The following is a 25,242-nucleotide window of genomic DNA, read 5'->3' as shown; positions in this document are numbered from 1 at the left end:
CCCAGCCTCCGGTGATCCACCTGCTTCGGCCTCCAAAGTGCTGGGATTACAGGCGTGAGCCACCACGCCCGGCCCAGAAAACAATTTTTAAAATGGGTAGTGGGATTGGTTTTCAGGCCTGGAAATAAACATAACTCTAGTTGATGAGGCCTGATTAATTTGGTAAACTTGAACATGGTGATTACTTCAGTGCTACTGAGACATGGATCACAGTCTATAACTTTTTATTGTCTGGAAATGAAGACTCTACTGCATACAAATGTGTCTGAGTATGTTTTTTTATAGACCATGATGCTGGGATTGAGAACTACAACAACTACAGAGGGTGATAGCTGCTTCTAACTGAATTGCAGGATTTATAGAAACAAAATGATAGCTTCATGGCTTTACATTTTTTATTAAGATATGATAAAGAATTTCAAAGATATTCCTTAAAGAAGCTATTTTTTTGTAGATCCAGCCATGTTAGAGGCAAAAGTCAGCCCAGGATTTGATCCTCTAAGCAAGAGAATAAAAATGGCTGGGTGCAGTGTCTTATGCCTGTAATCCCAGTTCTTTGGGAGGCCGAGGTGGGCAGATTGCCTGAGCTCAGGAGTTTGAGACCAGCCTGGGCAACATGGTGAAACCCCATCTCTACTAAAATAAAAAAATTAGCTGGGTGTGACAGGGTGTGCCTGTAGTCCCAGCTACTTGGGAGGCTGAGGCAGGAGAATTGCTTGAACCCAGGAGGCGGAGGTTGCAGTGAGCTGAGATCACGCCACTGCACTACAGCCTGGGTGACAGTGAGACTCTGTCTCATAAAAAAAAAAAAAAAAAAAAAAAAAACCAGAATGAAAATATAAAGCAAAGAGCGAGCCAAACTGGTATTGCCTGTTGTCCCACCTACTTGAAAGGCTGAGGCCAGGGGAGGATTGCTTGAGGTGAGTTCAAAGCCAGCTTGGAGAATATAGTGAGGCTCTAAATTATATATGTATTGGGTAAATTCACCTTTACCGTATCTTTTATGTACAAGCAATGGGATTGATTAACAAATAACGGGACTCTGTAAAATCAAATGGGTAAATTTGGGTATATCTTAATAAATATAATAACCTTGAACCCCACAAATCTCTCTAAGCTTCCTTTAAAAAAACAGACTTTCTGTCTGAGTAGGTGAGTCCTTTTTTGTTTGAAGATACTAGAAAGATCTTACTGTAAGGTCTTTTAGGCTGACTGACCATGCATGAATGGCACAGTAACCTCTGTGGCCTGCACATACACGCCAGATGATCAACCCCTGTGGCGCAAATTTTCTTTCTTTAGTCTCTCATTTATGCCAAAGACAAAGCATAGTAGGATGAATTTATTTGTAAAATGTTTTCAGTGTTATTATATTTGGCCTGATTATTTGCATAAAGTGTAGCAAGAATAGTGATTAGTGATATACGTTTTTTTTTTTGAGACAGAGTCTCACTCTGTTGCCAGGCTGGAGTGCAGTGGCGTGATTTCAGCTCACTGCAACCTCCACCTCCCAGGTTCAAGTGAATTCTCCTGCCTCACCCTCTTTAGTAGCTGGGACTAAAGGCACACACCACCATGCCCAACTAATTTTTGTATTTTTAGTAGAGACAGGGTTTCACCATGTTGTCCAGGATGGTCTCGATCTCTTGACCTTGTGATCTGCCTGCCTCAGCCTCCCAAAGTGCTGGGATTATAGGCATGAGCCCCCCTGGCAATATAGGCATTTTTTAAGCTGGTGTTGCTAGAACTTTGTCATAAGGTATCTCAGATTAGGCTTTTTAAAGCTACTTAAAGTTAAGAAGCCAAGCCAAAGATTTGCCATCAGACTGTGCTTATAAAACCAGTATATAAAACAGTATATAAAATATGTGTATATAAAACCAGTGAATTCTTCTCTTTTTTATATCACACATAGTTTATTATGTGAATTTTTTACAATACAAACAAAAAAACCAGAAATGTAATATATGAATACAGCTAAATGCAGAATGGTGACTTTTTTCTCTTTAAGAGGCCGTGATTCTCATTTCTAGTGAAATCAACAGATTGCATATATGTAGGAACACGTTGGTCATTACCGTCACAATTTGGCCTAGAAATGATCTATAAATGCATTTTTTTCCCCTGCTACTTACCATAAAGTGTAAAAGGGGAGTTAAAGGAAAGTTTCCTTGTTGGTTCCTACCACATGAGAGATGCTATGTGCTATTTTAGCAGGACCAATATATGGAAAATGTCTAAATTAAATCTTTTTTACAAAAAATGAAGAAGTAATGAGATTCTAGCTAAAGAGCGCACTAAATGAAAAAATATATATATATTTAAAGAATCCAAAACAAACAAACAAACAAAAAGAGGTTATAAAAAAGCCCTAGGTGCACTGTAAGCACATAGGGTTTTTTTTTCCTATGTGCATTTTTTTCTTCTTTTTTTTTTTAGTACTACTCTGCACTTCTTGGTAAGACATTTCCATGTGTATTTTCAAACAATGGAAGTCAAAAAGTAAGGTCAACTGTTAGACTAAATTACATTATTGTATATGCTGCACTGAATGGAACCTTTCTATTATAATTGATCATAAAGAAGCATAGTTTGCATCATATTATAGCAATTTATCCTCAATGAAAACATTCCAGAGTCCCGGCATTTGATGTCTGTTCAATCGTGATTCTGCATATAGGTAGTCCTCAAATTTTCTATCAACATAGTCGATAACAGGCTGCCAGCAATTGGTCTGTTATCCACTGCATCTCCAAATCCTGGGGTATCAACTATTGTGAGCAGTAACTGAACACCACCTTCTTTAATTAAAACTTTGGATTGTTCTACCTGTACAGTCTTTTTAATTATATCAGAAGGACCTGGATACTCTAGAGAATACAAATCTCTGAGGAATAATGAATTGATTAATGCCAGCTTTCCCAGTCCAGATTCACCCACTATCATAAACGTGAATTCAAAACCTCTCTTCACTGACTTTCTGTATACTTGATTTGGGAGATTGGCAGATCCCACATAGCCTTCAAGTTTCTTCTGCTGAGCTACCATGGTGCTGATGTTGATGATCCTCTCCCTAGCAGCAGCAGATCTCACACTGACCAACATCCCTCCCCGCTCCACAAATTCCTCTCTTTTTGAGGTTCCCAGAATATTTGGAGATTTCTGGATGTGTCATAAGGTGATATTATTTACTTACCATAAGATCAGGAACCTTGTAAGGGAACTGTGTAGATGAGGCACCAAGCCAGTCTTCCCAAGAGGCCTTTTATTTGCTCTATGAAGACAACCTAAATTGCTCAAAGCAGTTTGGTCATATCCAAAAATATATCATTCAGTTAAAGCCTTGGTAAAATAATCAGTATATCTAATTGTGACCTGTTACAAAAGAAAGCAGATTATTATTGAACGTATGCAAATAACTGTATTACCATAAATTAAGAATACTTACAAATAGCATCCAAATTTTGGATAAATCAGGTATAGAAAGGGAAATGTTTCCATTTTATTCACAGAAGTATACTTTACCCAATTGTTGTAAGCTATAAATATTAATAGTTAAATTTTTTTGACTCAAAAGCAAAACAAAAAGAATCAGCAATATTTTAAACAAAAAGTTATAAAAATTATTTTAGTCTTTTACCAGTTTAGTTCCATGTAATTCATTCTTGTGCTGCTTGAAGTTATCAACTTTCATGAACTCATTAACTTTTTTTACTAGAGTCTTGAAAATTTTCACCTTATTCAATGTCATGACCTCCAAAGTTATCAAAAACCTATATTCAAGAGTGCTTTCAGGATCCTTATTATGAATTTCCTTGAAGAAGAATCAAATTTTGGACTATAGCTGATTTTAAACTTTTTCAAGAAGCTTTATGCTTGAATAAATGTCTATGAATGGCAAAAGACTTAGAATAGCCATAGTTAAAGACAGAATTGACAAGAAAATTTGGTTATTTCTGTGGCATACAACAATTTAACACAATAATCATATCACGACTTAACACAGGACAAGACATAATTTTAGGAATCTCATATAATTTTGAAGCACATATTAATAACACGTTTCTGCAAATGTAACTCAGAGTTAAATACCACTTCTATTTGGCAGTGTTTTCCATATGATTATTATATACCAAAATCAAAAGTTAGTTTGAGGTTAAAAATACTTAATTTTAGAATATAAAATTAGATTTTGAGACATTTGTCAACTATCAAAGGCTTAAAACACTTTTGATAGAAAAATAAGAAAGTTTTCAAACACTGGATCAAAATAGGATTACATGTAAGTGTAAAGTAAGTTACTCTATTTTTTTTCTTTTGAGATGGAGTCTCACTCTGTTGCCCAGGCTGGCAGGCTGGAGTGCAATGGCATAGTCTTGGCTAACTGCAACCTCCACCTCCCAGGTTCAAGTGATTCTCCTGCCTCAGCCTCCTGAGTAGCTAGGATTACAGGTGCCTGCCACCACGCCTGGCTAATTTTTGTATTTTTAGTAGAGATGGGATTTCACCAAGTTGGCCAGGCTGGTCTCAAACTCCTGACCTCATGCTCCACCCACCTCGGCCTCCCAAAGTGGCCGATTGCAGGTATGAGCCACTGCGCCAGGCCTTTTTTTTTTTTTTTTTTTTGAGACAGAGTCTCCCTCTGTTGCCCAGGCTGGAGTGCAATGGCATGATCTCGGCTCACTGCAACCTCTGCCTCCTGGGTTCAAGCGATTCTCCTGCCTCAGCTTCCAGAGGAGGAGCTGGGACTACAGGCACCCACCACCACACCCAGCAACTTTTTGTATTTTTAGTAGAGATGGGGTTTCACCATATTGGCCAGGCTGGTCTCGAACGCCTGACTGTATGATCCACCCACCTCCCAAAGTGCTGGGATTACAGGCATGAGCCACTCATTGGCCTGGCCAAGTTACTCATTTAGCCAAAGTGATAATGCAAAGATTTCAGAAAGGAAAAACCTTTACTCTGATAGAGAGGAGACTCAGTTCTCTAAACAATAAAAAAGACAAAGACAGCCTGAGTCGAATGCTTTTTTTTTCTTTTGCAATGTATTTAAAAGGTGAACAAAAAAATCTTGTATTATTATCTCTTATTAATATTATATGGAAATTTTGTTTAAAAATTTATCTCTATATCGGTATATTATTAATGCTAAAGCTAATTTTAGCAAAACCTTATGAACAGATCTATCTAATCTCAATTAGTTTTGACCACAGAAGATAAGATTTTTATAAACCTTTTATAATTTTTTAAATTGTTTTATCTATTATTAACTATTAAAAATTTAAAACCTTAAAAGAAACCTGTAAACTAAACCTGTAAACTATAATCCCAGCACTTTGGGAGGCTGAGGCATCGGGATCCTTTGAGTCCAGGAGTTCAAGAGCAGCTTGGGTAATAAACCAGGATTCCACTCTACAATACAAAAAAATTTAAATTATCATTGTGTGCACCTATAGTCCAAGCTACTTGGGAAGCTGAGGCAGGAGGAACCCTTGAGCACAGAAGTTTGAGGTTATAATGAGCGGTTAACACCCCTGTACTCCAGCCTGGGCGACAGATTGATACCCCATCTCAAAACAAACAAAACTCTCAAACTGGACAAATTTTTCTTACCAACAACTGTATTTTTAAGTCATAAACTTTTTTTTTTTTTTTTTTGAGAGATGAAGTCTTGCTGTGTCTCCCAGGCTGGAGTGTAATAGTGAGATCCTGGCTCACTGCAACCTTCACCACCTGGATTCAAACAATTCTCCTGCCTCCCAAGTAGCTGGGATTACAGAAGTGCGCCACCATGCCCAGCTAATTTTTGTATTTTTAGTAGAGACAGGGTTTCGGCATGTTGGCCAGACTGGTCTCAAACCCCTGACCTTAGGTAATTCGCCCACCTCAGCCTCCCAAAGTGCTGAGATTACAGGCATGAGCCACTTCGCCCTGCCAACCTTCTTTATTTAAAACATCCTTTTTGTATACATTAAATATAGAAATGTTTTTGTATATGCTGTATATTTTTTGTATATAGAAGCATTTTTTTATATCTAAAAGCCTTTTTTTTTTTTTTTTGAGAGAGACAGAGAGGATCTTACTCTGTTGCCCAGGCTGGAGTGCAGTGGCATGATCATGGTTCACTGAGGCCTAGACCTCCTGGGTTCAAGCAATCCTCCTACTTCAGTCTCCTGAGTAGCTGGGGTTACAGGCATGTACCACCATGCTTGGCTAATTTTGTGGGTTTTTTTTCTGTAGAGACAAGGTTTTACCATATTGCCCAGACTCATCTTGAACTCCCAGGCTCAAGCAATCCACCAGCTTTAGCTTTCTGCAGTGCTGGGACTGTAAGCATGAGCCACCATGCCCAGCCTAAAGTAGAAGTTTTAATGATCTATAATAATTATAATATTAATACTTACGCTGGGCACAGTGGCTCATGTCTTATAATCCCAGCACTTTGGGAAGCCCAGGCAGAGGGATCACCTGAGGTCAGGAGTTCGAGACTAGCCTGGCCAATATGGGGAAACCCTGTCTCTACTAAAAATACAAAACTTAGCTGGTGTGGTGGCATGCATTTGTAATCTCAGCTATCCAGAAGGCTGAGGCAGGAGAATTGCTGGAACCAGGGGCAGGGTGGGGGTGCCAGAGGCTACAGTGAACAGAGATTGCACCACTGCACTCCAGCCTGGGCGACAAAGCAAGACTAGGTCTAACTAATAATAATAATAATAAAAATGCTTAGTAACTCTGATTTTTAGTGAAAAATCAAGTAAATAAGCAATTTTAACTGTTATGTACCAGATGTAGAACCCAAGACAAAGGAAAGAGCTCTCAAGACAATCTCTGTAGGATCTAATTTCTCTCAGCATGGCCAGGAGGCACAGCTGGACTAGGGAAAATGAGGTACAGGTCATGTCCCCGGTCCTCAAATGGCCACTGGTCTATGCCACTGGTATAGGCCTCGTGTGTGTGTGTGTGTGTGTGTGTGTGTGTGTGTGTATGATTTGAATATCAGCTTTTAATTAAGCTGACTTCTGACCATGTAGCTTTTTTTAAATTAAAAAAATATTTTAAAATTTTGTTTCAGATTTTAGCTGGGACAAACAGCTGACATTGCTGGCTTTTGATCTTTGTAACCAAAGGCACCCTACTTAACCAAGAATGCATGAGGTGTCTCCAGAGAGGTACAAAGAAGTCCTCACAAGATCCAGAACTAACTTCAAAGATAGCTCAGTGAAGTAAGAGTTTTGCTAATGACAAATGGAGTATAATTTACATCTGTCTGATTATATTCTCTAGGGTTTCAGATTCTCAGCTGGCCATCACAAATAAAGGCCCAAAAAGCCCATGTGCCCTCACAGCTAGAAGACAATTAAAAGCTGTCCATGGAAAGGAAAAAGATGAAAAACAAATGGGTACCCCCAAAAGTAAAAAGTCACACAATTATCAAACGAAAAGGGGCTGATTCCCTGCCTAGAAGTCAAACCCAGGCCACTCTGGTGAAAGCACAGAATTTTAGTTAGACTACAAGGTGGACCAGACTACTTAGTGAATCTTGAAGGAGATCCAAAGTAAGGCGTTTGAGTTCATAAAACGTTTTAACTTTATTTTTAGTTAGGGGTTTGCTCTTTAATTTTGTCAAGATAATTTCTAAGGCTAGCCATGACACCATTATATGTCTTTCTTTTAATGTAATCTTCCTATACATACAAATAAGGCAATTGTTGAGAGTGAGAGATCTTTAAAATTTTTTTTTTGAGTTCAGGAGTCTTTCTAATTTAAAGGAGCCATTGTCTGGACATTGAAAATTAGAATTTCCACTGGTATACCTAATTCAATGTGACCTAATCCAATAGCCTCTTCATTGGAAAACCCAATATATAAATTTCTAGGTTTAATCTAAGTTTTTATTATTTAAGAAAATGATGTTTTGGCTGGGCACAGTGGCTCATGCCTGTAATCCCAGAACTTTGGGAGGCTGAGGCAGGCGGATCATGAGGTCAAGAGATGGAGACCGTCCTGGCCAACATGCTGAAATCCTGTCTCTACTAAAAATACAAAAATTAGCTGGGTATGGTGGCATGCGCCTGTAGTCCCAGCTACTCAGGAGTCTGAGGCAGGAGAATCACTTGAACCTGGGAAGTGGAGGTTGCAGTGAGCACCACTGCACTCCAGCCTGGACAACAGAGTGAGAATATGTCTCAAGAAAAAAAAAGAGAAAAAGATGTTTTTGAAGAGACATAGAAGTGGCAATCTCAAAGATCCTCTCCCTCAAAAATTTACTCCCAGAAATCAGCTGAGATGGAAAGATTCTTGTTGCCACACGTGGTTAAGGATTCTATTTGTGCATACATTGCCTCTGGTGACTTACAAATTTGTGGGGGCCACCAGTCACAGACCTCTTAATCTGTGACACCAAGTAAGCTCTTGTAGGTAGAATAGGACTTTTCCAACACTAACCCAGCAATAAGGGATGAGGCAACAAAAGCCCTGTAGAGATGGGACTTTTTTTTTTTGAGACAGAGTCTCACTCTGTCACCCAGGCTGGAGTGCAATGGTGTGATCTCGGCTCACTGCAACCTCTGCCTCCCAGGTTCAACTGATTCTCCTGCCTCAACTTCTCGAGTAGCTGGGACTACAGGTATGCACCACCACGCCTGGCTGATTTTTGTATTTTAAGTAGAGACAGGGTTTCAGCATGTTGGTCAGGCTGGTCTTGAACACCTGACCTCAGGTGATCCGCCTGCCTTGGCCTCCCCAAGTGCTGAGATTACAGGCATGAGCCACCACAACCAGCTCTGAGATGGGACTTTTAAAGACAAACTACCTCAAGAGCTTGACGCATTTGGAACAAAAAGTGTGTTGCTTCAAATTTTATGTGTCTCTGGTCCCCAGCCATTTTCAGACTGGCCACCAGACATGACCTGAAAATCATGCCACCCAAATGACAGAGACAAAGAGAGAGTGCTCCCACTTGGTCACAGGTCAAGCATTCAAGGACATAAAGCAAGACAAGAGGGGAACCTCATTCAATTTTTATTTTGGAGACCCACAGCAAAGTTTATATGCTGCTCTGATCACAATCACAAATCTGACCAGTTTCAGGGCTGGCTTGAAAAACGGGCTTATAGGAGGTTTAGGCCCATGTTCCACACTATGGTGTCCTTTATCACAGAACAACACAGAAAGACAAAGAAGACTATTTCTGGGAGGAGAGAGACCAGACAATATGAATAATCATCAGAGTTGTTAGACTCAGTACTAGCCACACAAATATTTTTCTCCTATTAATCAAAATTTTGCAGAGGAAAAGGAGACATACAGTGATTTTTGCCATCCACTGGACTGGATTCCACAGAGAGACTGAGAGTCTGCCTGGTAAGAAAATCTTACCTTTCTGCCATCTGGTCAGGTCATAGGTTCCCTTTGCTGCAGTTTGCAGAACAGCAAAGAGACTTTGGGATCCTGCTGACAGCACCAAAACTGTAAAAGCCAAGGGAAATTTTTCCTTCATCCTCTGAAGCTTCAAAGAAAAATCGACTGACAAAGGCCAATTACTAGGAGAGATGGCATAGAAATTTACTAGCATGCATTGGGAGAAAGTCACCCTAACTCTGCAATGGGGTACGAATGTTTATATACCAACTTAAGGATGCCAGAAAGAATGGGGGCTTGGAGCATGGCCTAAAACAAGTTATCGTGGTAAATGAGGTTATAATGGCAAGGGCAGGTTATGAGAGAGAGAGAGAAGAGGAGGCCTGGCTAGCAAAGGTGATCTTGTAGCACTAAAACCTCACAGGTAATAGCCCTCAGAGAAAATAAATGGCAAACATTTCTTACAGACTTTTAAAAGGATCAGATTCTCGGTTAATCTTTCCTGTATACAAGAGAGAATTTCAGAAAAAGCCTACATCAATACAGGTTTTCTCTACAGATGAGTCTCCCTCACAGAACAGAGCTTTTAGGACTACTTCTGTTTGCAGGCCCTCTCTCTGAACCACCATCACAAAGTATGTCAAAGAAATAGATTTTTTTTTTTTTTTTGAGACGGAGTCTTGCCCTGTTGCTCAGGCTGGAATGCAATGGCGCGATCTCAGTTCATTGCAACCTCTGCCTCCTGGGTTCCAATGATTGTCCTGCCTCAGCCTCCAGAGTAGCTGAAATGAGCCACCACATCCAGCTATTTTTTTTTTTTTTTTTTTTTTTTTTTAGTAGAGATGGGGTTTCACCATCTCTACTAAACTCCTGACCTCGTGATCTCATGATCCACCCACCTCTGCCTCCCAAAGTGCTGGGATTACAGGTATGAGCCACCGAGTCTAAAGAAATAGATTTTGGAGTAAAATATTTTTATTTCCTCAGGAAGCCAGCCCTAACAATTCTCAGGCAAGAAAAGGCTTCAGGACTGGATATGGGACTTATGTGACAGAAAGCTTCCTACCTCTTCAAGAGCTCAAAGATAATTTATTTTTGTCAAAGAAAAAAATGGTTACGCAGTTGTTAAGATGCTAAGGCAGACTTTATGAGAATTATTGCCATAGGTGTGCTTTGCACTAGAGGGTAGAGATTGGGATTTACGGCCAAGGACTGAGGGGTAGGGATGGAAAGTGAATGAAAAATTACTAAAAGAATAGGTTAATTTTTTCTAAAGTGACCTAACAGTATTCTTGCTATAGGCACACCACGGTGATCAGATATTAATTGGAGAGTAAGGAATGTGGTCAGATACCAACGGTAAATCAGATTTTTTTTCAGTCTTTCATATGATTTTATTTTCTTCCTTCAACCATAATAGTATGATATCCAAATTTTGTCATAACTGGTGGGTCTATAAACACAGATTTATCCATCCCACTTAGAGGCAAGGCAAATCCTGCCTCTTGAAATGGTCCCACCATGGACCCTCTGGTCATCCAACCCTAGTCACCCCCTTGCCTGGCTTTACTTCACTATACTGTGTGGCCACTTCATTGAATCTCATCCCAGACTTTAATGTTTCCATGGCTTCCATGATTTTGCCATGTTTTTCACATACAATGTGTCTGACCTTTACTGCACTGCCACCACCTTTGGGACCTTGAGCCTTCTTGTCAGCACTGTCACTCCCAGAGGCTGCTCCCCGCTTCCCTGCTTTTCCAGAACCACTTTTTCCTTTGGGTGGCATCTTGGAAACTTGCTGTTGAACTCCCAGGTGAATGAGATGTTGAAGACAGGGGATTCTGGCTAAAATTGGGCTCTTGAGGCTATGTCTAACTTCCAAGCATAGGTGAGGAGACTGTCTAGGGTTTGGTCAAGAGGGTCTTTGTCAGTCCCTTCTACTTCACTCTGTAAATCCCCCTAGTTCTTTTATTGGAACCTTAGGGAAGGTGTTACACAAACACAATTTAAGCTCAAGGTTCCCAGGAGATTTTGACCACTTCATCCTAGAAATTCATGTGGTGGCAACTGTGATGAAGGAAACTCACATATCCTGGAAGAGGGGATGCTTTGCCCATTTCTCCCAAATGTGCTCATCCAGAATTGGCCTCACCAGTTAGGAAACTAAATTCATTTTGACCAATCTTGTCTTCCCACTAGAACTTTCCTGGTTCTACTTAATCCCATTTTCCCCAAACGTGCTCTTCCAGAATTGGCCTTGCTAGGTGACTGCTTGGTTCTCCCTGCTTCTTCCTCGTGTGTCTTCCCAGTTCAGCATAAGCCACCACACTGGTCCTAGGTTGATCCTTTCTTCAACACCTGGAACAGCATCCAGGAACCTAGACAGAAGTCAATTTGGCAAATTTGGAGATTTGTTTGGCATCTTGGTCCCCACCCAAAATTGAGGTCCTAGCTCTGCAAACCACCCCCAGAGTACTCTGGTATCTCCGTCCTGCACTCCTGCCTTCTCTTCCCATTCCCAGCTTTATGGTGCAGGAAAGTGCCTCCCCTTGGCCTCACATCCCCAGTAACTTACTTGAGACAAAGTTGCAATGTAAAAATCCAGTTTGCTCATTTCTGTTGCCAGCATAATTTCACAAAGCCCCTCATTCTGTGATGATGTCCACCTTTCTGGGAGAATGCTTTAAAGACAAAACAGTACAGCACATTGGCTCCCACGTCTCCTGTCTGAGTCACTATGTTCCTTAAAAGATAAATGAACTTAGTCCTTGCCTTTTCCTACAAATAATATGTGACAGGGTTGGTGATTATGTTCTGTAATCTATCACCAGATGTACTCTTGTGCCCAAGCCTTGATGTGATTCTGCTTTAATGTAACTTCTGAGCAAGTTTGATGTAAGTTCTGAAGGCATACTGAAACCTCTATGACCTGTCTAAAAGTTATGAGCAGAGATGCTGTTTCCAAGCAGTCTGAAAACTTCTCTAAAAGAGTCCTCCAGGGCTATAATCCTCAGTCTGTAGTCCTCAGAAAGACTTCTAAATAAAACTAAATTTAAATCTTTAAAAGCTTGATATTTTTCTTTAGTTGACAAAGATTATCTCCTTGATCAATCTCTAGACAGGTTTCTGGGAGTACTCTTTACTAAGCTTCAACCTTGGCCTATAAAGACTTGAAAAACACTAACATAGTTTCTAACAGCTCAGGGCCACGACTCTGGGATGACCCTAGCCCTCCTTTAGATGCCTGGCTGAGAAAGGTCAAGGCTGCAAAAATAATATACTGTGTGTTCCAGCCGAGACCTGAAGATAGAGCTCCTGTCTCCCAGCCTCTGTGGGAGGGCAGGAGCCTAGTTTTGTTTAGCCCCAGTTAGGAGACTCAGTTCATATAGACCAATTCTCCCTTTCCACTTTCTGTAATTTTTCACTTTCCTGTTTCTACTCAGATCCTCTTCACTCACACCCCTCCCTAGTCCCTCAGTCTCACTTTAAGACACCCAGTCACCTCTGTACAAATCAAAGTTGCATTCACACTGGATTCTTCCCTATTGAACCAAGGGCCATGCACCTGTCCTGGCCCAGCCCTGGCCACCAGCTCCTCTGTTACCTGTCCTTCCTCAACAACCAAACCAGAAACACACATGGGTAAGAATTTTGCATTTTTGTAGTTTTATCTCATGGGCAAAAATATACATACAAATTTCTCTGCAGGCACAATCTCTACCATTGTGTTTGAGCAAACCTGGAGGTTTCATGGTAATAATATCTTTTGGCACAGGACCACCCATTGAAGAGCCTCAGTGAAAAAAATCTCAAGGAGGCCAAAGGAAGGTGTCAGAGGCAACTCTGCATCAACTCAGCTACTGCTCCTGGGCTCCACTGCCAACAAGACTTGGAACATTGGTTGGTGGCTTCTGAAGGCAGGTGGAGGTCTCCATCATCAGATCTCTCAGGCTCCAGTTGTCTGTTCCTGGAGCAGGGTGATCCAGACAAATGAGGCAGTCAGGGAGTGAGTAGGCAGGGCTCAAGGGAGGCTGTGACATCTGTCTCTCCTAGGGGCATCTGTGTTGCCTTTTGGGTTGCAGTCATATCAGTTCCTAGGTGGGAGGCTCTGCCTAGCCTAAAGATGCTACACACTCTGGGTTCTTGTCTCAGGTGGACCCATTTCAGAAGTCCACAGGAATGGGAAAGCAGTTCAATGTCCTGGTGGTCCCAAGAGAGTTGGCCCAGCTTAGGATAGAAAGGGGGCTGCCAGGGACTTGAATCCTCTGATACACTGGAGCATGCTCTATGGAATCCCAGTCCTCAAGCACAAGTTGTTGAAAGTGCTTCATAACAGTCCTGTTCCAAGTGACAAAGAATGAGTGCCCGTTTCTTATGGTCTTCTGGCTGAGTAGGCAGCCCCAAGCAGATAGGGGCAAGATGGGTTGTGACAGGAAGCCCAGAGCGGATCATACCAGAAGAATGGCCTGGTGTTATTAACATAAAAGCCAATCACCGTTGGTGAAATTTTATAGAATAAAATCCTTTTGGTGATAGACTGGGTTAGAAATTAAAAAGTACTATCTTCCTAGAAGGAAGCTCCTTTGGGGGACACTAGCTTGTAGAAAGTTGATTATTGCCCCCACATCATATAGGTAGATCTGAAACCCAGATCCCTTAGCAGAGGAATTATTGGGGAGATGCCTAAAGAAAGATTTGGGTTTTGGATTAGAGTTAGGGCAGAGATAGTTATCCATTCTTAACTTGGACTTTCACAAGCCCAGTTTTGGCTTTTACTGGTGAATTGCTAAGTTAGAAGGACTTCAGAATGTGTATGTACATGCGTAATAGCAGAAAGCCAAGTTCTCTGGTTGGCTGACTCGGTTAGCCAGCAGTGGTGTTCCTTTCCAGATGGTGGTCCTCAGCAAGTTATTTAATTTACCTGGATCTTATCTTATCATCTCTCAAGTGGAAGCAAAATTGGCTCTCATTTTACAAGGTGGCTTTCATGAAGACATTCCATGTAAAAGTGAATATTCAACAGTGCATGGAAGAAAATAATTTGCTCAATTGCTATTAATACTAATATCATTATGATTGATTTTATCATAGATTGAAAAATAACAATGAGAACAAATGTAAAATGGTACATTTCTTGGAGTATTCTGTTTGAAAGTGGATTGTGTTTCCTTTTCATATCATAGCCATAATGAAATTGTATTGTAATACATTTTCATCTGAGTCAAAGCTTCTGTTGGCAGAAACATCAAGGAGTAGAACGAAAAATCAATTGAATGGACCCTCTATTGGCCAAGGGAACTTCAGAGAAACTTGAGTTCTTAGCTATGACAAGACAGGAAGTCAGACAGCTCGTTACACCTACTCCCTTTTGCGGTTTAGACATGACTGACCGGTATTATTATTATAATAGGGATCATGAGACTGAAAGAACAGACTCCTTGTGGCATTAAGACACTAAATGTAAATGAGACCTAAGGCTATACCAGGCAAGGGTTAAATCACACATCTCTACACTTAAATAACAAATTATGTTCTAACTACCACAAGGTTTTTCTTTTTCTCTAGCAGCTAATCAAGCACTCACTGGCCTTGAGGCAAGCACTATTAAAACAATTACAGTTCATCCATCCAACCACTCACTGGCCTTGAGGCAAGCACTATTAAAACAATTACAGTTCATCCATCGCCAGACAGTAACTAACTGAGGCCCTTGTTCCACAAGCTATAACTGCAGCTTTGATTGGACAACAGACTGATTTCAGTAACTTTCTCCTAATAGGAAGACTACCAGCATGGACTGTTCACAGAGGCAGTGCACTTGAGTGCCTTCGTGTCCCTGCTTCACCTTTACAATGGCCTAATTTTAATACATTTGAATGTTGTCTCCACCCCAGAATGAACATAGGCTATATGTAACAGGCATATTTATTCTGTATATATACATTAGGAACACCTTCATGAATATTCATATGCCTCCTGTAATCTGTTGAATATGTATACTTGGCCAACCCATTCAACATAAATTCCTGTTCCACCATCCACTTCCTCAAAATGCCTACTTTTGTCTTTGGCTGGGGGCTATACTTTTCAGCCTGTCAGAATAACCACCCTACAGGCTGTAACACTTTGTAAGAAATAAAATTAAGTCCGGGCGTGGTGGTTCACGCCTATAATACCAGCACCTTGGGAGGCCAAGGCAGGCAGATCACTTGGGGCCAAAACCAGCTTGGAGTTCAAAACCAGCCTGGCCTACATGGCAAAACCACATCTGTACCACACAGTAAAAGAAATAAAGTTGGCTGGGCACAGTGACTCACACCTGTAATCCCAGCATTTTGGGAGACTAAGGCAGAAGAGTCACCTGAGCCCAGGGGTTTGAGACCAGCCTGGGTAACATACAGAAACCCCATCTCTACAAAAAGTACCAAAATTAGTCAGGCATGATGGCACATGCCCTGTAGTCCCAGCTACTAAGGAAGTGAGGATCACCTGAGCCCGGGGAGGTTGAAGCTACAATGAGCCATGATTGTGCCACTGCACTCCAGATTGGGTGATAGAGTGAGACCCTGTTTCAAACAAAAGAAAAAAAGGAAAGAAAAGAAAATATTTCTAAATTTATAATTGTGTGATTTTTTTTAAGTTGACAGATACAAATGTAGATATTTCTTGGTCACATATCATTCTTTCTGTAAAAGTCTGATTAGTTTCAACATTTCACAATCATGTGTTGATATCCTTCTATATGCCAATTGCTGTGATGGGAGCCACATACACAAAGATGAAGGACTGGCTACAGCTTTCACAGAACTTATAACCTAGTGAGAGAGCAAAGACACAGTCAAGAGACCATTCAGAGAATACAGCCAAACTCCAAGACCACTGAGAGAGTTCATTTGAAGACCAGAAATGTTACTGAACATGATGACTCTCTTCAAAGCCAGACATTTTTCCTTAAATTTAGGGCTTAAAAAAATAACAGTAGGGGAGAACGATCCAAGATGGCCGATCGCTAACAGGTCGGGACTGCAGCTCTCAGTCAAAGCACAGAGAACTAGAGGACGCCATGCTTTCAGACAAATTCTGGTCGCTCACGGAGCAGAAGATCCCCAGTGGAGGAACCACACGGGTCGCCAGCGCAACTTTTGTGGCCAGCACAGCGGCTTTGCCGGCACCTCCACGTGGCAGCTCTCGGAGCAAAGTAAACAGGGCCGGCTCCCCTTCTGACCGAGGTTTGGAGGACCCACACGGGTCTCCAGCACGACTCCTGAGGCCGGTGCAGCGGCTGAGACGGCATCTCAGCGCGGCAGCTCTAGGCGCAGAGTAAACGAGACTGGTTCCCCTTCTGACCGAGGTTTGGAGCCCCAGGAAGGCAGAGTCGCCCATTACAGACACAAGAAGGAAGCCAGACAGGAGAATCCTGGGCAGAAAACCACCATCAGTCTTAACGCCGCCGTTCTGGCCCCAGGAACTAACAACTTGGACATCCACTCAAGAGACCTAATCTGAAAGTTGGTAATTTCAAAGACGACAGGAGGATAAATTTACAATGATGGGAAGAAACCGGTGCAAAAAGGCTGAGAATACTCAAAATCAGAACGCCTCTCCCTCTAAAGATGATCACAGTTCCACATCAACAATGGAACAAGGCTTGATGGAGAACAAGCGCATCCCAATGACAGAATCACTCTTCAGGGAATGGATAAGAAGAAACTTCTGTGAGTTAAAAGAACATGTTGTAGCCCAACGTAAAGAAACTAGGAACTTTGAAAAAAGGTTTGACGAATTCCTATTGAGAATAGACAACTTAGAGAGGAATATAAGTGAATGAATGGAACTGAAGAATACAATACAGGAACTCCGAGAAGTATGCACAGGTTTAAACACTAGAATTGTTCAAGCAGAAGAAAGGATATCAGAAGTCAAAGTCCAACTTAATGAAAGAAAACAAGAAGACAAGATTAGAGATAAAAGGATAAAAAGGAATGAGCAAAGTCTCCAAGAAATGTGGGACTATGTGAAAAGACCAAATTTACGTTTGATAGGTGTACCTGAATGCGACGGAGAGAATGAATCCAAGCTGGAAAATACCCTTCAAGATATTATTCAGGAAAATTTTCCTAAACTAGCAAAGCAGGTCAATATTCAACCCCAGGTAATACAGAGAACACCGCAAAGATATTCCTCAAGAAGAGCAACCCCAAGGCACATAATCGTTAGATTCACCAGGGTTGAAATGAAGGAGAAAATACTAAGGGCAGCCAGAGAGAAAGGTCAGGTTACCCACAAAGGCAAGCCTATTAGACTTACAGCAGATCTCTCAGCAGAAACTCTACAAGCCAGAAGAGAGTGGGGCCAATATTCAACATCCTCAAAGAACAGAACCTTCAGCCCAGAATTTCATATCCAGCCAAACTAAGCTTTACAACTGAAGGAAAAATAAAATCTTTTATGAACAAGCAAGAACTCAGAGATTTTATTACCACCAGGCCTGCTTTACAAGAGCTTCTGCAAGAGGCATTACACACAGAAAGAAACAACCAGTATCAGCCTTTCTAAAAATATACCAAAAAGTAAAGAGCAACAACATAAAGAAGAATTTACATCAACGAATGGATCAAACAGCCAGTTAACACAAATGGCAGTAACCCTAAATTCAAATCGACTAAATACCCCAATCAAAAGACACAGCCAAAACCCAACGGCATGTTACATCCAGACCTGTTTCACATGCAAGGATACACAAAGACTCAAAACAAAGGAATGGAGAAAGATTTACCAACCAACCAGAGAGCAAAAATAAATAAATAAATAAATAAAAAGCAGGAGTTGCAATTCTCATATCTGATAAAATAGATTTTAAAGCAACAAAGATATAGTGGTAAAAGGATCAATGCAACAACAGGAGCTAACAATCCTAACACCCAAATACATAGAGACTTAGATTCAACAAGACAGAAAATTAATAAGGATATCAAGGACTCAAACTCAGATCCGGAGCAAGTAAACTTAATAAATATTTATAGAGCTCTCCACTTGAAATACATAAAATATACATTCTTGTCAATACCACATCACACCTACTCATAGGTTTAAATGAAACATTGATTGGCCATTATTAATACCCATTTTTTTTTCAGAATAAAGCAATATTTCCATTCACCCTCCCTCTCTCTCTTCCTCTTTCTTTCTCTCCTTTACTCATTTTTTTTTTCTTTCCTTCTCTCAAAAAAAGAAATCAACTTGAAAACCTCTAGATCCAGGTCGGCAATGTCTCTCTCATTGCTTGAATTCCTTCCCTCCCTCCCTCTCTCCCTCCCCCCTTCCTCCCTTCCTTCCTTCCTTCATCCCTTCCTTCCTCCCTCCCTTCCTCCTTCCCTCCCTTCCTGCCTTACTCCCTTCCTAAAAATAAATAAATAAATAACAGTGGGGCCAGGTATGGTGGCTCATTCCTGTAATTCCAGCACTTTGGGAGGCCAGGGTGGATCACCTGAGGTCAGGAGTTCAGGACCAGCCTGGCCAACCTGGTGAAACCCTATCTCTACTAAAAATACAAAAAAAAAAAAAAAAAAAAAATTAGCTGGGTGTGGTGGCAGGTGCCTGTAATCCCAGCTATTTGGGAGGCTGAGGCAGGACAATCCCTTGAATTCAAGAGGCAGAGGTTGCAGTGAGCCAAGAATGTGCCATTGCACTCCAACCTGGGCGACAAGAGTGAAACTCTGTCTCAAACAAAACAACACAACAACAACAGTAGAACACTTAATGAGAAGTCACTGCACAGAAAAACAGAATAACGGAATGGGCAGAGGAAGCATAACACTAGAAGTTTACCTAGTTGAAAGGTTTATGAGACACTCAAGACAGAAGAGGTCTGCCTCTCTGGTTAGAAGGATGGGACAGACAAGATGTATTTGAGCTCAGCACTTGAAGTCCACTCGTGTAGAGCAGCTAGCCCATGTTATGGATGCAATGGAAAAAGAGTCACTAGGGTGAAAATCAGCAATGGGTCCATTTTGTGGATGATGACATCAATCAGCAACAAGGTATATTTGCTACAGTAGATAATCATACTTCCAAATCAGGTCCAAAGAGGCATCAGGGCTCTCAAGCTTGGGTATAAATGTTCACAGAATCTTCCTTTGGACTACATAAGGCTCTGAATTTCTTGATGCCCACTAACCCCAGCACATTGATGCTAGATATACATTGAATCTGACAGTGGCAGCTCAAACAGATTTTTTTAAACACCTCTTGGATGTATCTATTCATACACATTTACATATTAAAAACATGTCTTCAAGTTTGAGCTTGGTGTATCTCAGGTAGCTTTTGACATGGTTCTCTTTTTATTATGTGTACTAATAGAGTTAGAACTCACTCATTACTTGGGGACTGCAACAAGCCATTCATGATAGATCAACCCCCATGACTCAAACACTTCCCTTTAGGTCCCACTTCCAACATTATCAAATTCTTTTTTATCTTTATTTTTATTTTTATCAAGACAGGAGTCTCTGTGTTGCCCAGGCTGGTCTTGAACTCCTGGCCACGCGCTATCCTCCCGCCTTGGCTTCCTAAAGTGCTGGGATTATAGGTGTGAGCCACTGTTCTGGCCAGGACCAAATTTCAACATGAGATTTGGAGGGGACAAATACTCAAACAATATCATTGAGATTAAAAATTATTAGAGAAATTTCAGTGTTAGAAACATGCTTCAGTTTAATCCTCAGTATAAGAATTATGTAGAACTAAGACAAAATGATGAGGAGAAGATTGCTAGAATAATAAGGAATTGTTAAATATTATGGAAATATTGATATAAAACTATTAAAAATAATTGAGGCTGGGCATCGTGGATCATGCCTGTAATCCCAACACTTTGCAAAACCAAGGCAGAACTTTGGTTTCTGATGACCCAGAGGTGTAAAAGTACAAGACTGGAATTCTTGTTGCATCCTTCTCCTCACTCTCAGCACAGATGTATTGTTTCACCATCTAGGAGCTTGAAGGTTTGAAGGACTTCTATGTTTATCTGCATGCAAGAGTGGAGATCCCAGGTTCCTGCCTGCCTGCACAGGACAGAAGCCTGAACAACCTTCGTGTGCTGATATCTCAGAGAACACCCAGTTTTGCTAAGATGGGAACTGCTGTGTGTGCAGGGAAATGACGAGACTCAGAGACTCCATGAGCAGTTTGGAAGGCTGTCCAGACAGGCCTGCCTGGGGACAGATATCCCAGTTTCAAGTGCCTTCAAGAGTGCTGCAAACCATGTGGCTGAGTGATTCTAAGAAAAGCCAGAAGACACAAGAGCTGGCAGACATGAGAGACTAGGGTCATATTGTCCATGTGGACAGGGATCCTGGAACTCTGCCCTTCTCTAAGGGCTTTTCTTTCCTACTTAACATCCTGCCCTCTTGGTACTGGTGCTATAGCCACCAGCCTTCCAATAGCTGGGTTCTTCTTACTGCATATGCCACCTCTGGGATATCTTTCAAATTGTGTATCCCATTTTATTTCCAAGAGTTTAATCATTTTGGAATTTGCAGTTGCACCTTATTTTTTCCCAATCCTTTATTGAAAAGCACATTTGTGGCCAGGCATGGTGGCTCACGTCTATAATCCCAGCACTTTGGGAGGCCAAGACAGTCAGATCACCTGAGGCCAGGAGTTCAGGACCAGCCAGGTCAACATGGCGAAACCCTGTCTCTACTAAAAATACAAAAATTAGCCGGGCATTGTGGTGTGTGCCTGTAATCCCAGCTACATGGGAGGCTGAGGCAGGAGAATCGCTTGAACTCAAAAGGCAGAGGTTGCAGTAAGCCAAGATCACCCCACTGCACTCCAGCCTGGTGACAGAGTGAGACTCCATCTCAAAAAAAAAGAAAAAGAAAACAAAAGCACATTTTTTTTTTTTTTTTTTTGAGACAGAGTCTCACTCTGTCACCCAGACTGGAGTGAATGCAGTGGCACGATCTCAGCTCATTGCAACCTCCACCTCCTGGGTTCAAGCAATTCTCCTGCCTCAGCCTTCTGAGTAGCTGGGATTACAGGTGTACACCACCACACCCAGCTAATTTTTGTATTTTTAGCAGAGACGGGGTTTCACCATGTTGGCCATACTGGTCTCAAACTCCTGACCTCAGGTGATCCACCCACCTCAGCCTCCCAAAGTGCTGGGATTACAGGTGTGAGCCACCACGCCCAGCCTAAGAAAAGCACATTTATTTGTTTGAACAAATCTTGCTTGTAGAAGAAACAAAACTTCAGGGTCAAAAGAGTATTTCCATTGGAATGTGTTATGTCTCTTGCTATATTGTCTGCCCACACATTATATGATCAATTCATTCCTGCCAGTGGTGTTTAAGAGTTACTACTTTCTAAATATTTACCAATCTTGGATATACTGAAAAAGTTTAATATATGCCATTATGTAAGACAAATATATCATAATATTTAATTTGCATTTCTTTGATTTAAATAGCTCTGACATGAGTCTCTGTCCCCTCTCTGTCCCAGGCCCAGCTATGCCACTACCAACCTTGACTCTATCCACTTCCACAGGTGGAGGATAAAAAAAAAAGGCTTTCAGTCATTTCAGTAGTACAAGAAGCATAATAATTCTAAGTAGATCTAGAAGCAAAGTTCTTTGGTACATTAGTAATGACATGAAGAGAGTTCTTCTAATTGAAAAATCTTTAAGCCATTCAGAAGAAGAATAAAATTGAAAATGTTCCCAATAGCTGAGCCCTAGAAGCTCTTAGGTCTGAAGGGTTCAGTCCCGGTGAAGTCCACAAGGTCAATATGAGGGCCCTCACTGGGGTGTCTCTGCATGGGGGAAGGGGGCAGTACTGTGAACCAGGAGCAAGTCTGGGGTTCCCTTCCTTTCCTGGTTTCACCATGTTAGCCTTTCTTCACAGGTTCAGGGGTGGCTTGTGTGCTCCAAGTCACTCCGGACATGTCTGTCTACCCAATTGCTGGCTGTTAGTTAATTTAAGCCCCACTGGGCTGCAGCATCTGTGTCTTCTTGAAGGAACTGTACCATCTTGGCAAATTCAGTCATTGATTCTTGTTTTGACTTCTCTCAACTCTGGGAATGTCTCCTTGCCCTGTGTATACCCAATACAACAGCCAACATGCACTGGAGTTCAAAAAGGACAGCTGGGTGATACTTAACCTGATTCAGTGTTTTCAAATTTCCGACAGTTTCACTCTTAGGGACCCAGTTTGCACTTTGGTTCTGAGAGCCATTCCTGAAGTTCAGTTGAAAATCTGCCTTCACCTTTCAATCAAATTTTAAGTTATCTTTAACCCCTAACAAATCTCTATATGCTTAAACTATATGAGTGTGCTGTTTCTTTTTCTAAAAACCAGAAAATAAAATATGAGTGATATCACATTCAATTTTATGTCTATAACCTTATTACATCCTTTAAAAAATAATATTTTTAAAGAAAGGAATCTAGATTCCTTAATAAAACATGTAAATATTCAAGATATACTTTGTATTTAGGATATTTTGAGAATGTTTATTTTTATGATCACAACTTTTAGATAAGAAAAACATAAAAGAAGAAAAACTTTTCCCAACATTTCATCTTGAAAGTTTATAAATATTTTTACTTAATGCTCTCCCACAAAGAAGTGAGTAAAATATTTAAATAGACATTTTGATCTCTTTTGTACATGTTTACTGCTATCTTTTTTTAAATTTCATTTTACTCTGTGTGTGTGTGTGTGTGTGTGTGTGTGTGTGTGTGGCAGGGGTTCTCTCTGTGTTGCCCAGGCTAGTCTTGAAGTCCTGGCCTCAAACGGTCCTCCTGCTTCAGCCTCCCAAAGCCCTGGGATTGCAGGCATGAGCCCCCAGCCCTGCCAAATTCCATTAACGCAGTGTTCAGGACAGGACCAGGAGCTCCTCCAATCCCTGCTGAGCACTGAAGAAGTCCAGACATGGGGATATCAGGAGTGTGATGCGCTTAGGACATGGGAGTGCCTGTGGTTGGGTGGGGTGCAGAGAGAACCATGAAACTAGAAGTGAAACATGAAGATGAAAATGCCACTTCTTAGATAGACGAAAATTGTCCAAGGAAAGGTTTCCCACTTAACCAGATTCCAGACCTACCCTAAAAACCAGTTGCACACACCCCAAGGTTGTATGGTTGAATTTCAGACCAATAATTGCAGCTCTATTGCCACTGACCACGCTGGAGTCGCCCGCACACAAGCCCTAGTCTATAGGCCTACCCTGCCTGCAAACAGAAAAATGTCATTCTCTAAACCCATGCTAGGATGATTGTAGAATAGGCCAGAATCAGGGGTCTGTCCCCTACCACTTGCTCTTCTCCAGCCTAGTTATTTGATCCAAAGCATAAAGAAGCAGGAGAACAGTAGAGATAACAGGGAGAGCAACAGGAAGACTTCAGAAAGGCGCCCTAGCACACTCAAACAAAATGATAGAAGGACACAGAAGAAGCATTTTAGGGTTAAGCACAGTTGTGGGGGCTGTTGTCTGCCTAGTGAAACTTTCAGCAGCCCAGCCCATGTCCAAAATTTTGACTATTGGCAGCTCTTTACCCTTGGCTGGCTTCCCCTTCCCAGAAGCCCTCAAACCCCGACTACAGCCCCAGCACAGACCACTCCACCACACACCCTTGGCTAACAAAGCCAAGCTACCCAGGACCAAGGGCAAGTTCCCCAATGAGCCTCCCCACCACCACCAGCCCCGCCAGCTCCTCTTTCTTCAACGACCAGCCAGGAACACAAGTGAAATACATTATATATATATATATATATATATATATATATATATATATATATATATACATGAAACCACTCCCGGCTAATTTTTGTATTTTTTGTAGGAACGGGGTTTCACCATGTTGACCAGGCTGCCCTCATGGGGCCTGGCCCCATGACATCAGGTGATCCACCTGCCCCGGCCTCCCAAAGTGCTGGGATTACAGGCATGAGCCACCCCGCCCAGCCAAAAAATAATAATTTCATAATGATGAACCATTAAATGGAAGTTACTACAAAATAGAACACAGAGTTCGGAGAGGACAACCTCTACTTTTGGGTTTGAGCAGACGCGCAGGTGACTCTGTCCAGCGGTGTTTCACAGACGAGCGACCCGAGAAGCGCATGCGCAAAAGCCCTCTCAGGGCTTCCGGGCGGGGAAAGGCTGCGCCGGGGGAGGCAGCGCCGGGTCAGCTTGGCCACTGCAGGTCCTATCCGCCAACAGCAGGTCTTGAGAGGTCTAGTGGTGGCTGCTGAGGGCAGGGCGACGGCAACGCTCCTGAGGGTCTCCGCTATCAGAGGTCTCGGGCTCCAGTCGTCTGTCCCCGGAGCGGGACGTTCCCCGCCCGGAACAGAGGCTGGGGGCGTCGGCGTGGGTCGCGCATCTGGTCGGCCTCGGCGGGCTCTGCCTTTCCTGTGGACGCCTCGATGTTGCCCCCTGGGATGAGGGCTCTGCGCCCTGATGCCAGGTGCTTGGCGGTGTGGGAACCGGTACCTTGGAAGGTTGAAGTGGGTGGGTCGATTGAGCCCAAGAGTTTGAGGTAACAGTGAACTGCGGTCAGCCTACTGTGATCCAGCCTGGGCTACAGAGCCAGAGGAGTCTTTAAAAAAAAAAAGTTAGTTTTTTTTGTTGTTGTTGGGTGGGGTTTTTCTCCAACTAGATTATTTTTTCCCTTGACGTGTTATATCAGTGGTGAAATTTCATGGTAATGTATACTTTTTTCTTTGTTTAAACAGTTGACAAAAGCATAAATGAATGCAATATTAATTTCCTGGATTCTATTTGTTAAAAGTCTGATTCTAACATTTAGGAAGCACATGTTTATAGCCAGGTGTTGTGACAGAAGCCAAGCACACAAAAGTGAA

The 25,242-nt window shown here is 41.8% G+C and overlaps 2 protein-coding genes and 1 pseudogene across 7 annotated transcripts in view; 1 reads left to right on the top strand and 2 right to left on the bottom strand.

The window, feature by feature from the left end:
• ZNF131 (zinc finger protein 131) overlaps positions 1-25,242 on the top strand; it is a 109,360-nt gene that overhangs the window by 8,193 nt on the left and 75,925 nt on the right. The gene's annotated exons all lie outside the window — the stretch shown is intronic.
• On the bottom strand, positions 2,566-3,569 carry LOC100401202 (septin-7). The gene is given in 2 exon segments (XM_017969934.4): positions 2,566-2,734; positions 2,737-3,569. Coding segments are annotated over 2 exon segments (501 nt in total). The 5' UTR covers positions 3,106-3,569; the 3' UTR covers positions 2,566-2,602.
• LOC118151562 (peptidyl-prolyl cis-trans isomerase NIMA-interacting 4 pseudogene) lies at positions 9,518-24,874 on the bottom strand (annotated as a pseudogene). The gene is made up of 3 exons (XR_013532319.1): positions 24,425-24,874; positions 11,942-12,047; positions 9,518-11,744 (listed from the first exon to the last, which is right to left on the bottom strand). The product of XR_013532319.1 is annotated as a peptidyl-prolyl cis-trans isomerase NIMA-interacting 4 pseudogene (transcript).

Source organism: Callithrix jacchus, chromosome 2, assembly GCF_049354715.1.
Source record: "Callithrix jacchus isolate 240 chromosome 2, calJac240_pri, whole genome shotgun sequence".
Classification (NCBI taxonomy): Eukaryota; Metazoa; Chordata; class Mammalia; order Primates; family Cebidae; genus Callithrix; species Callithrix jacchus.
This window is presented reverse-complemented; position numbering and strand designations above follow the sequence as displayed.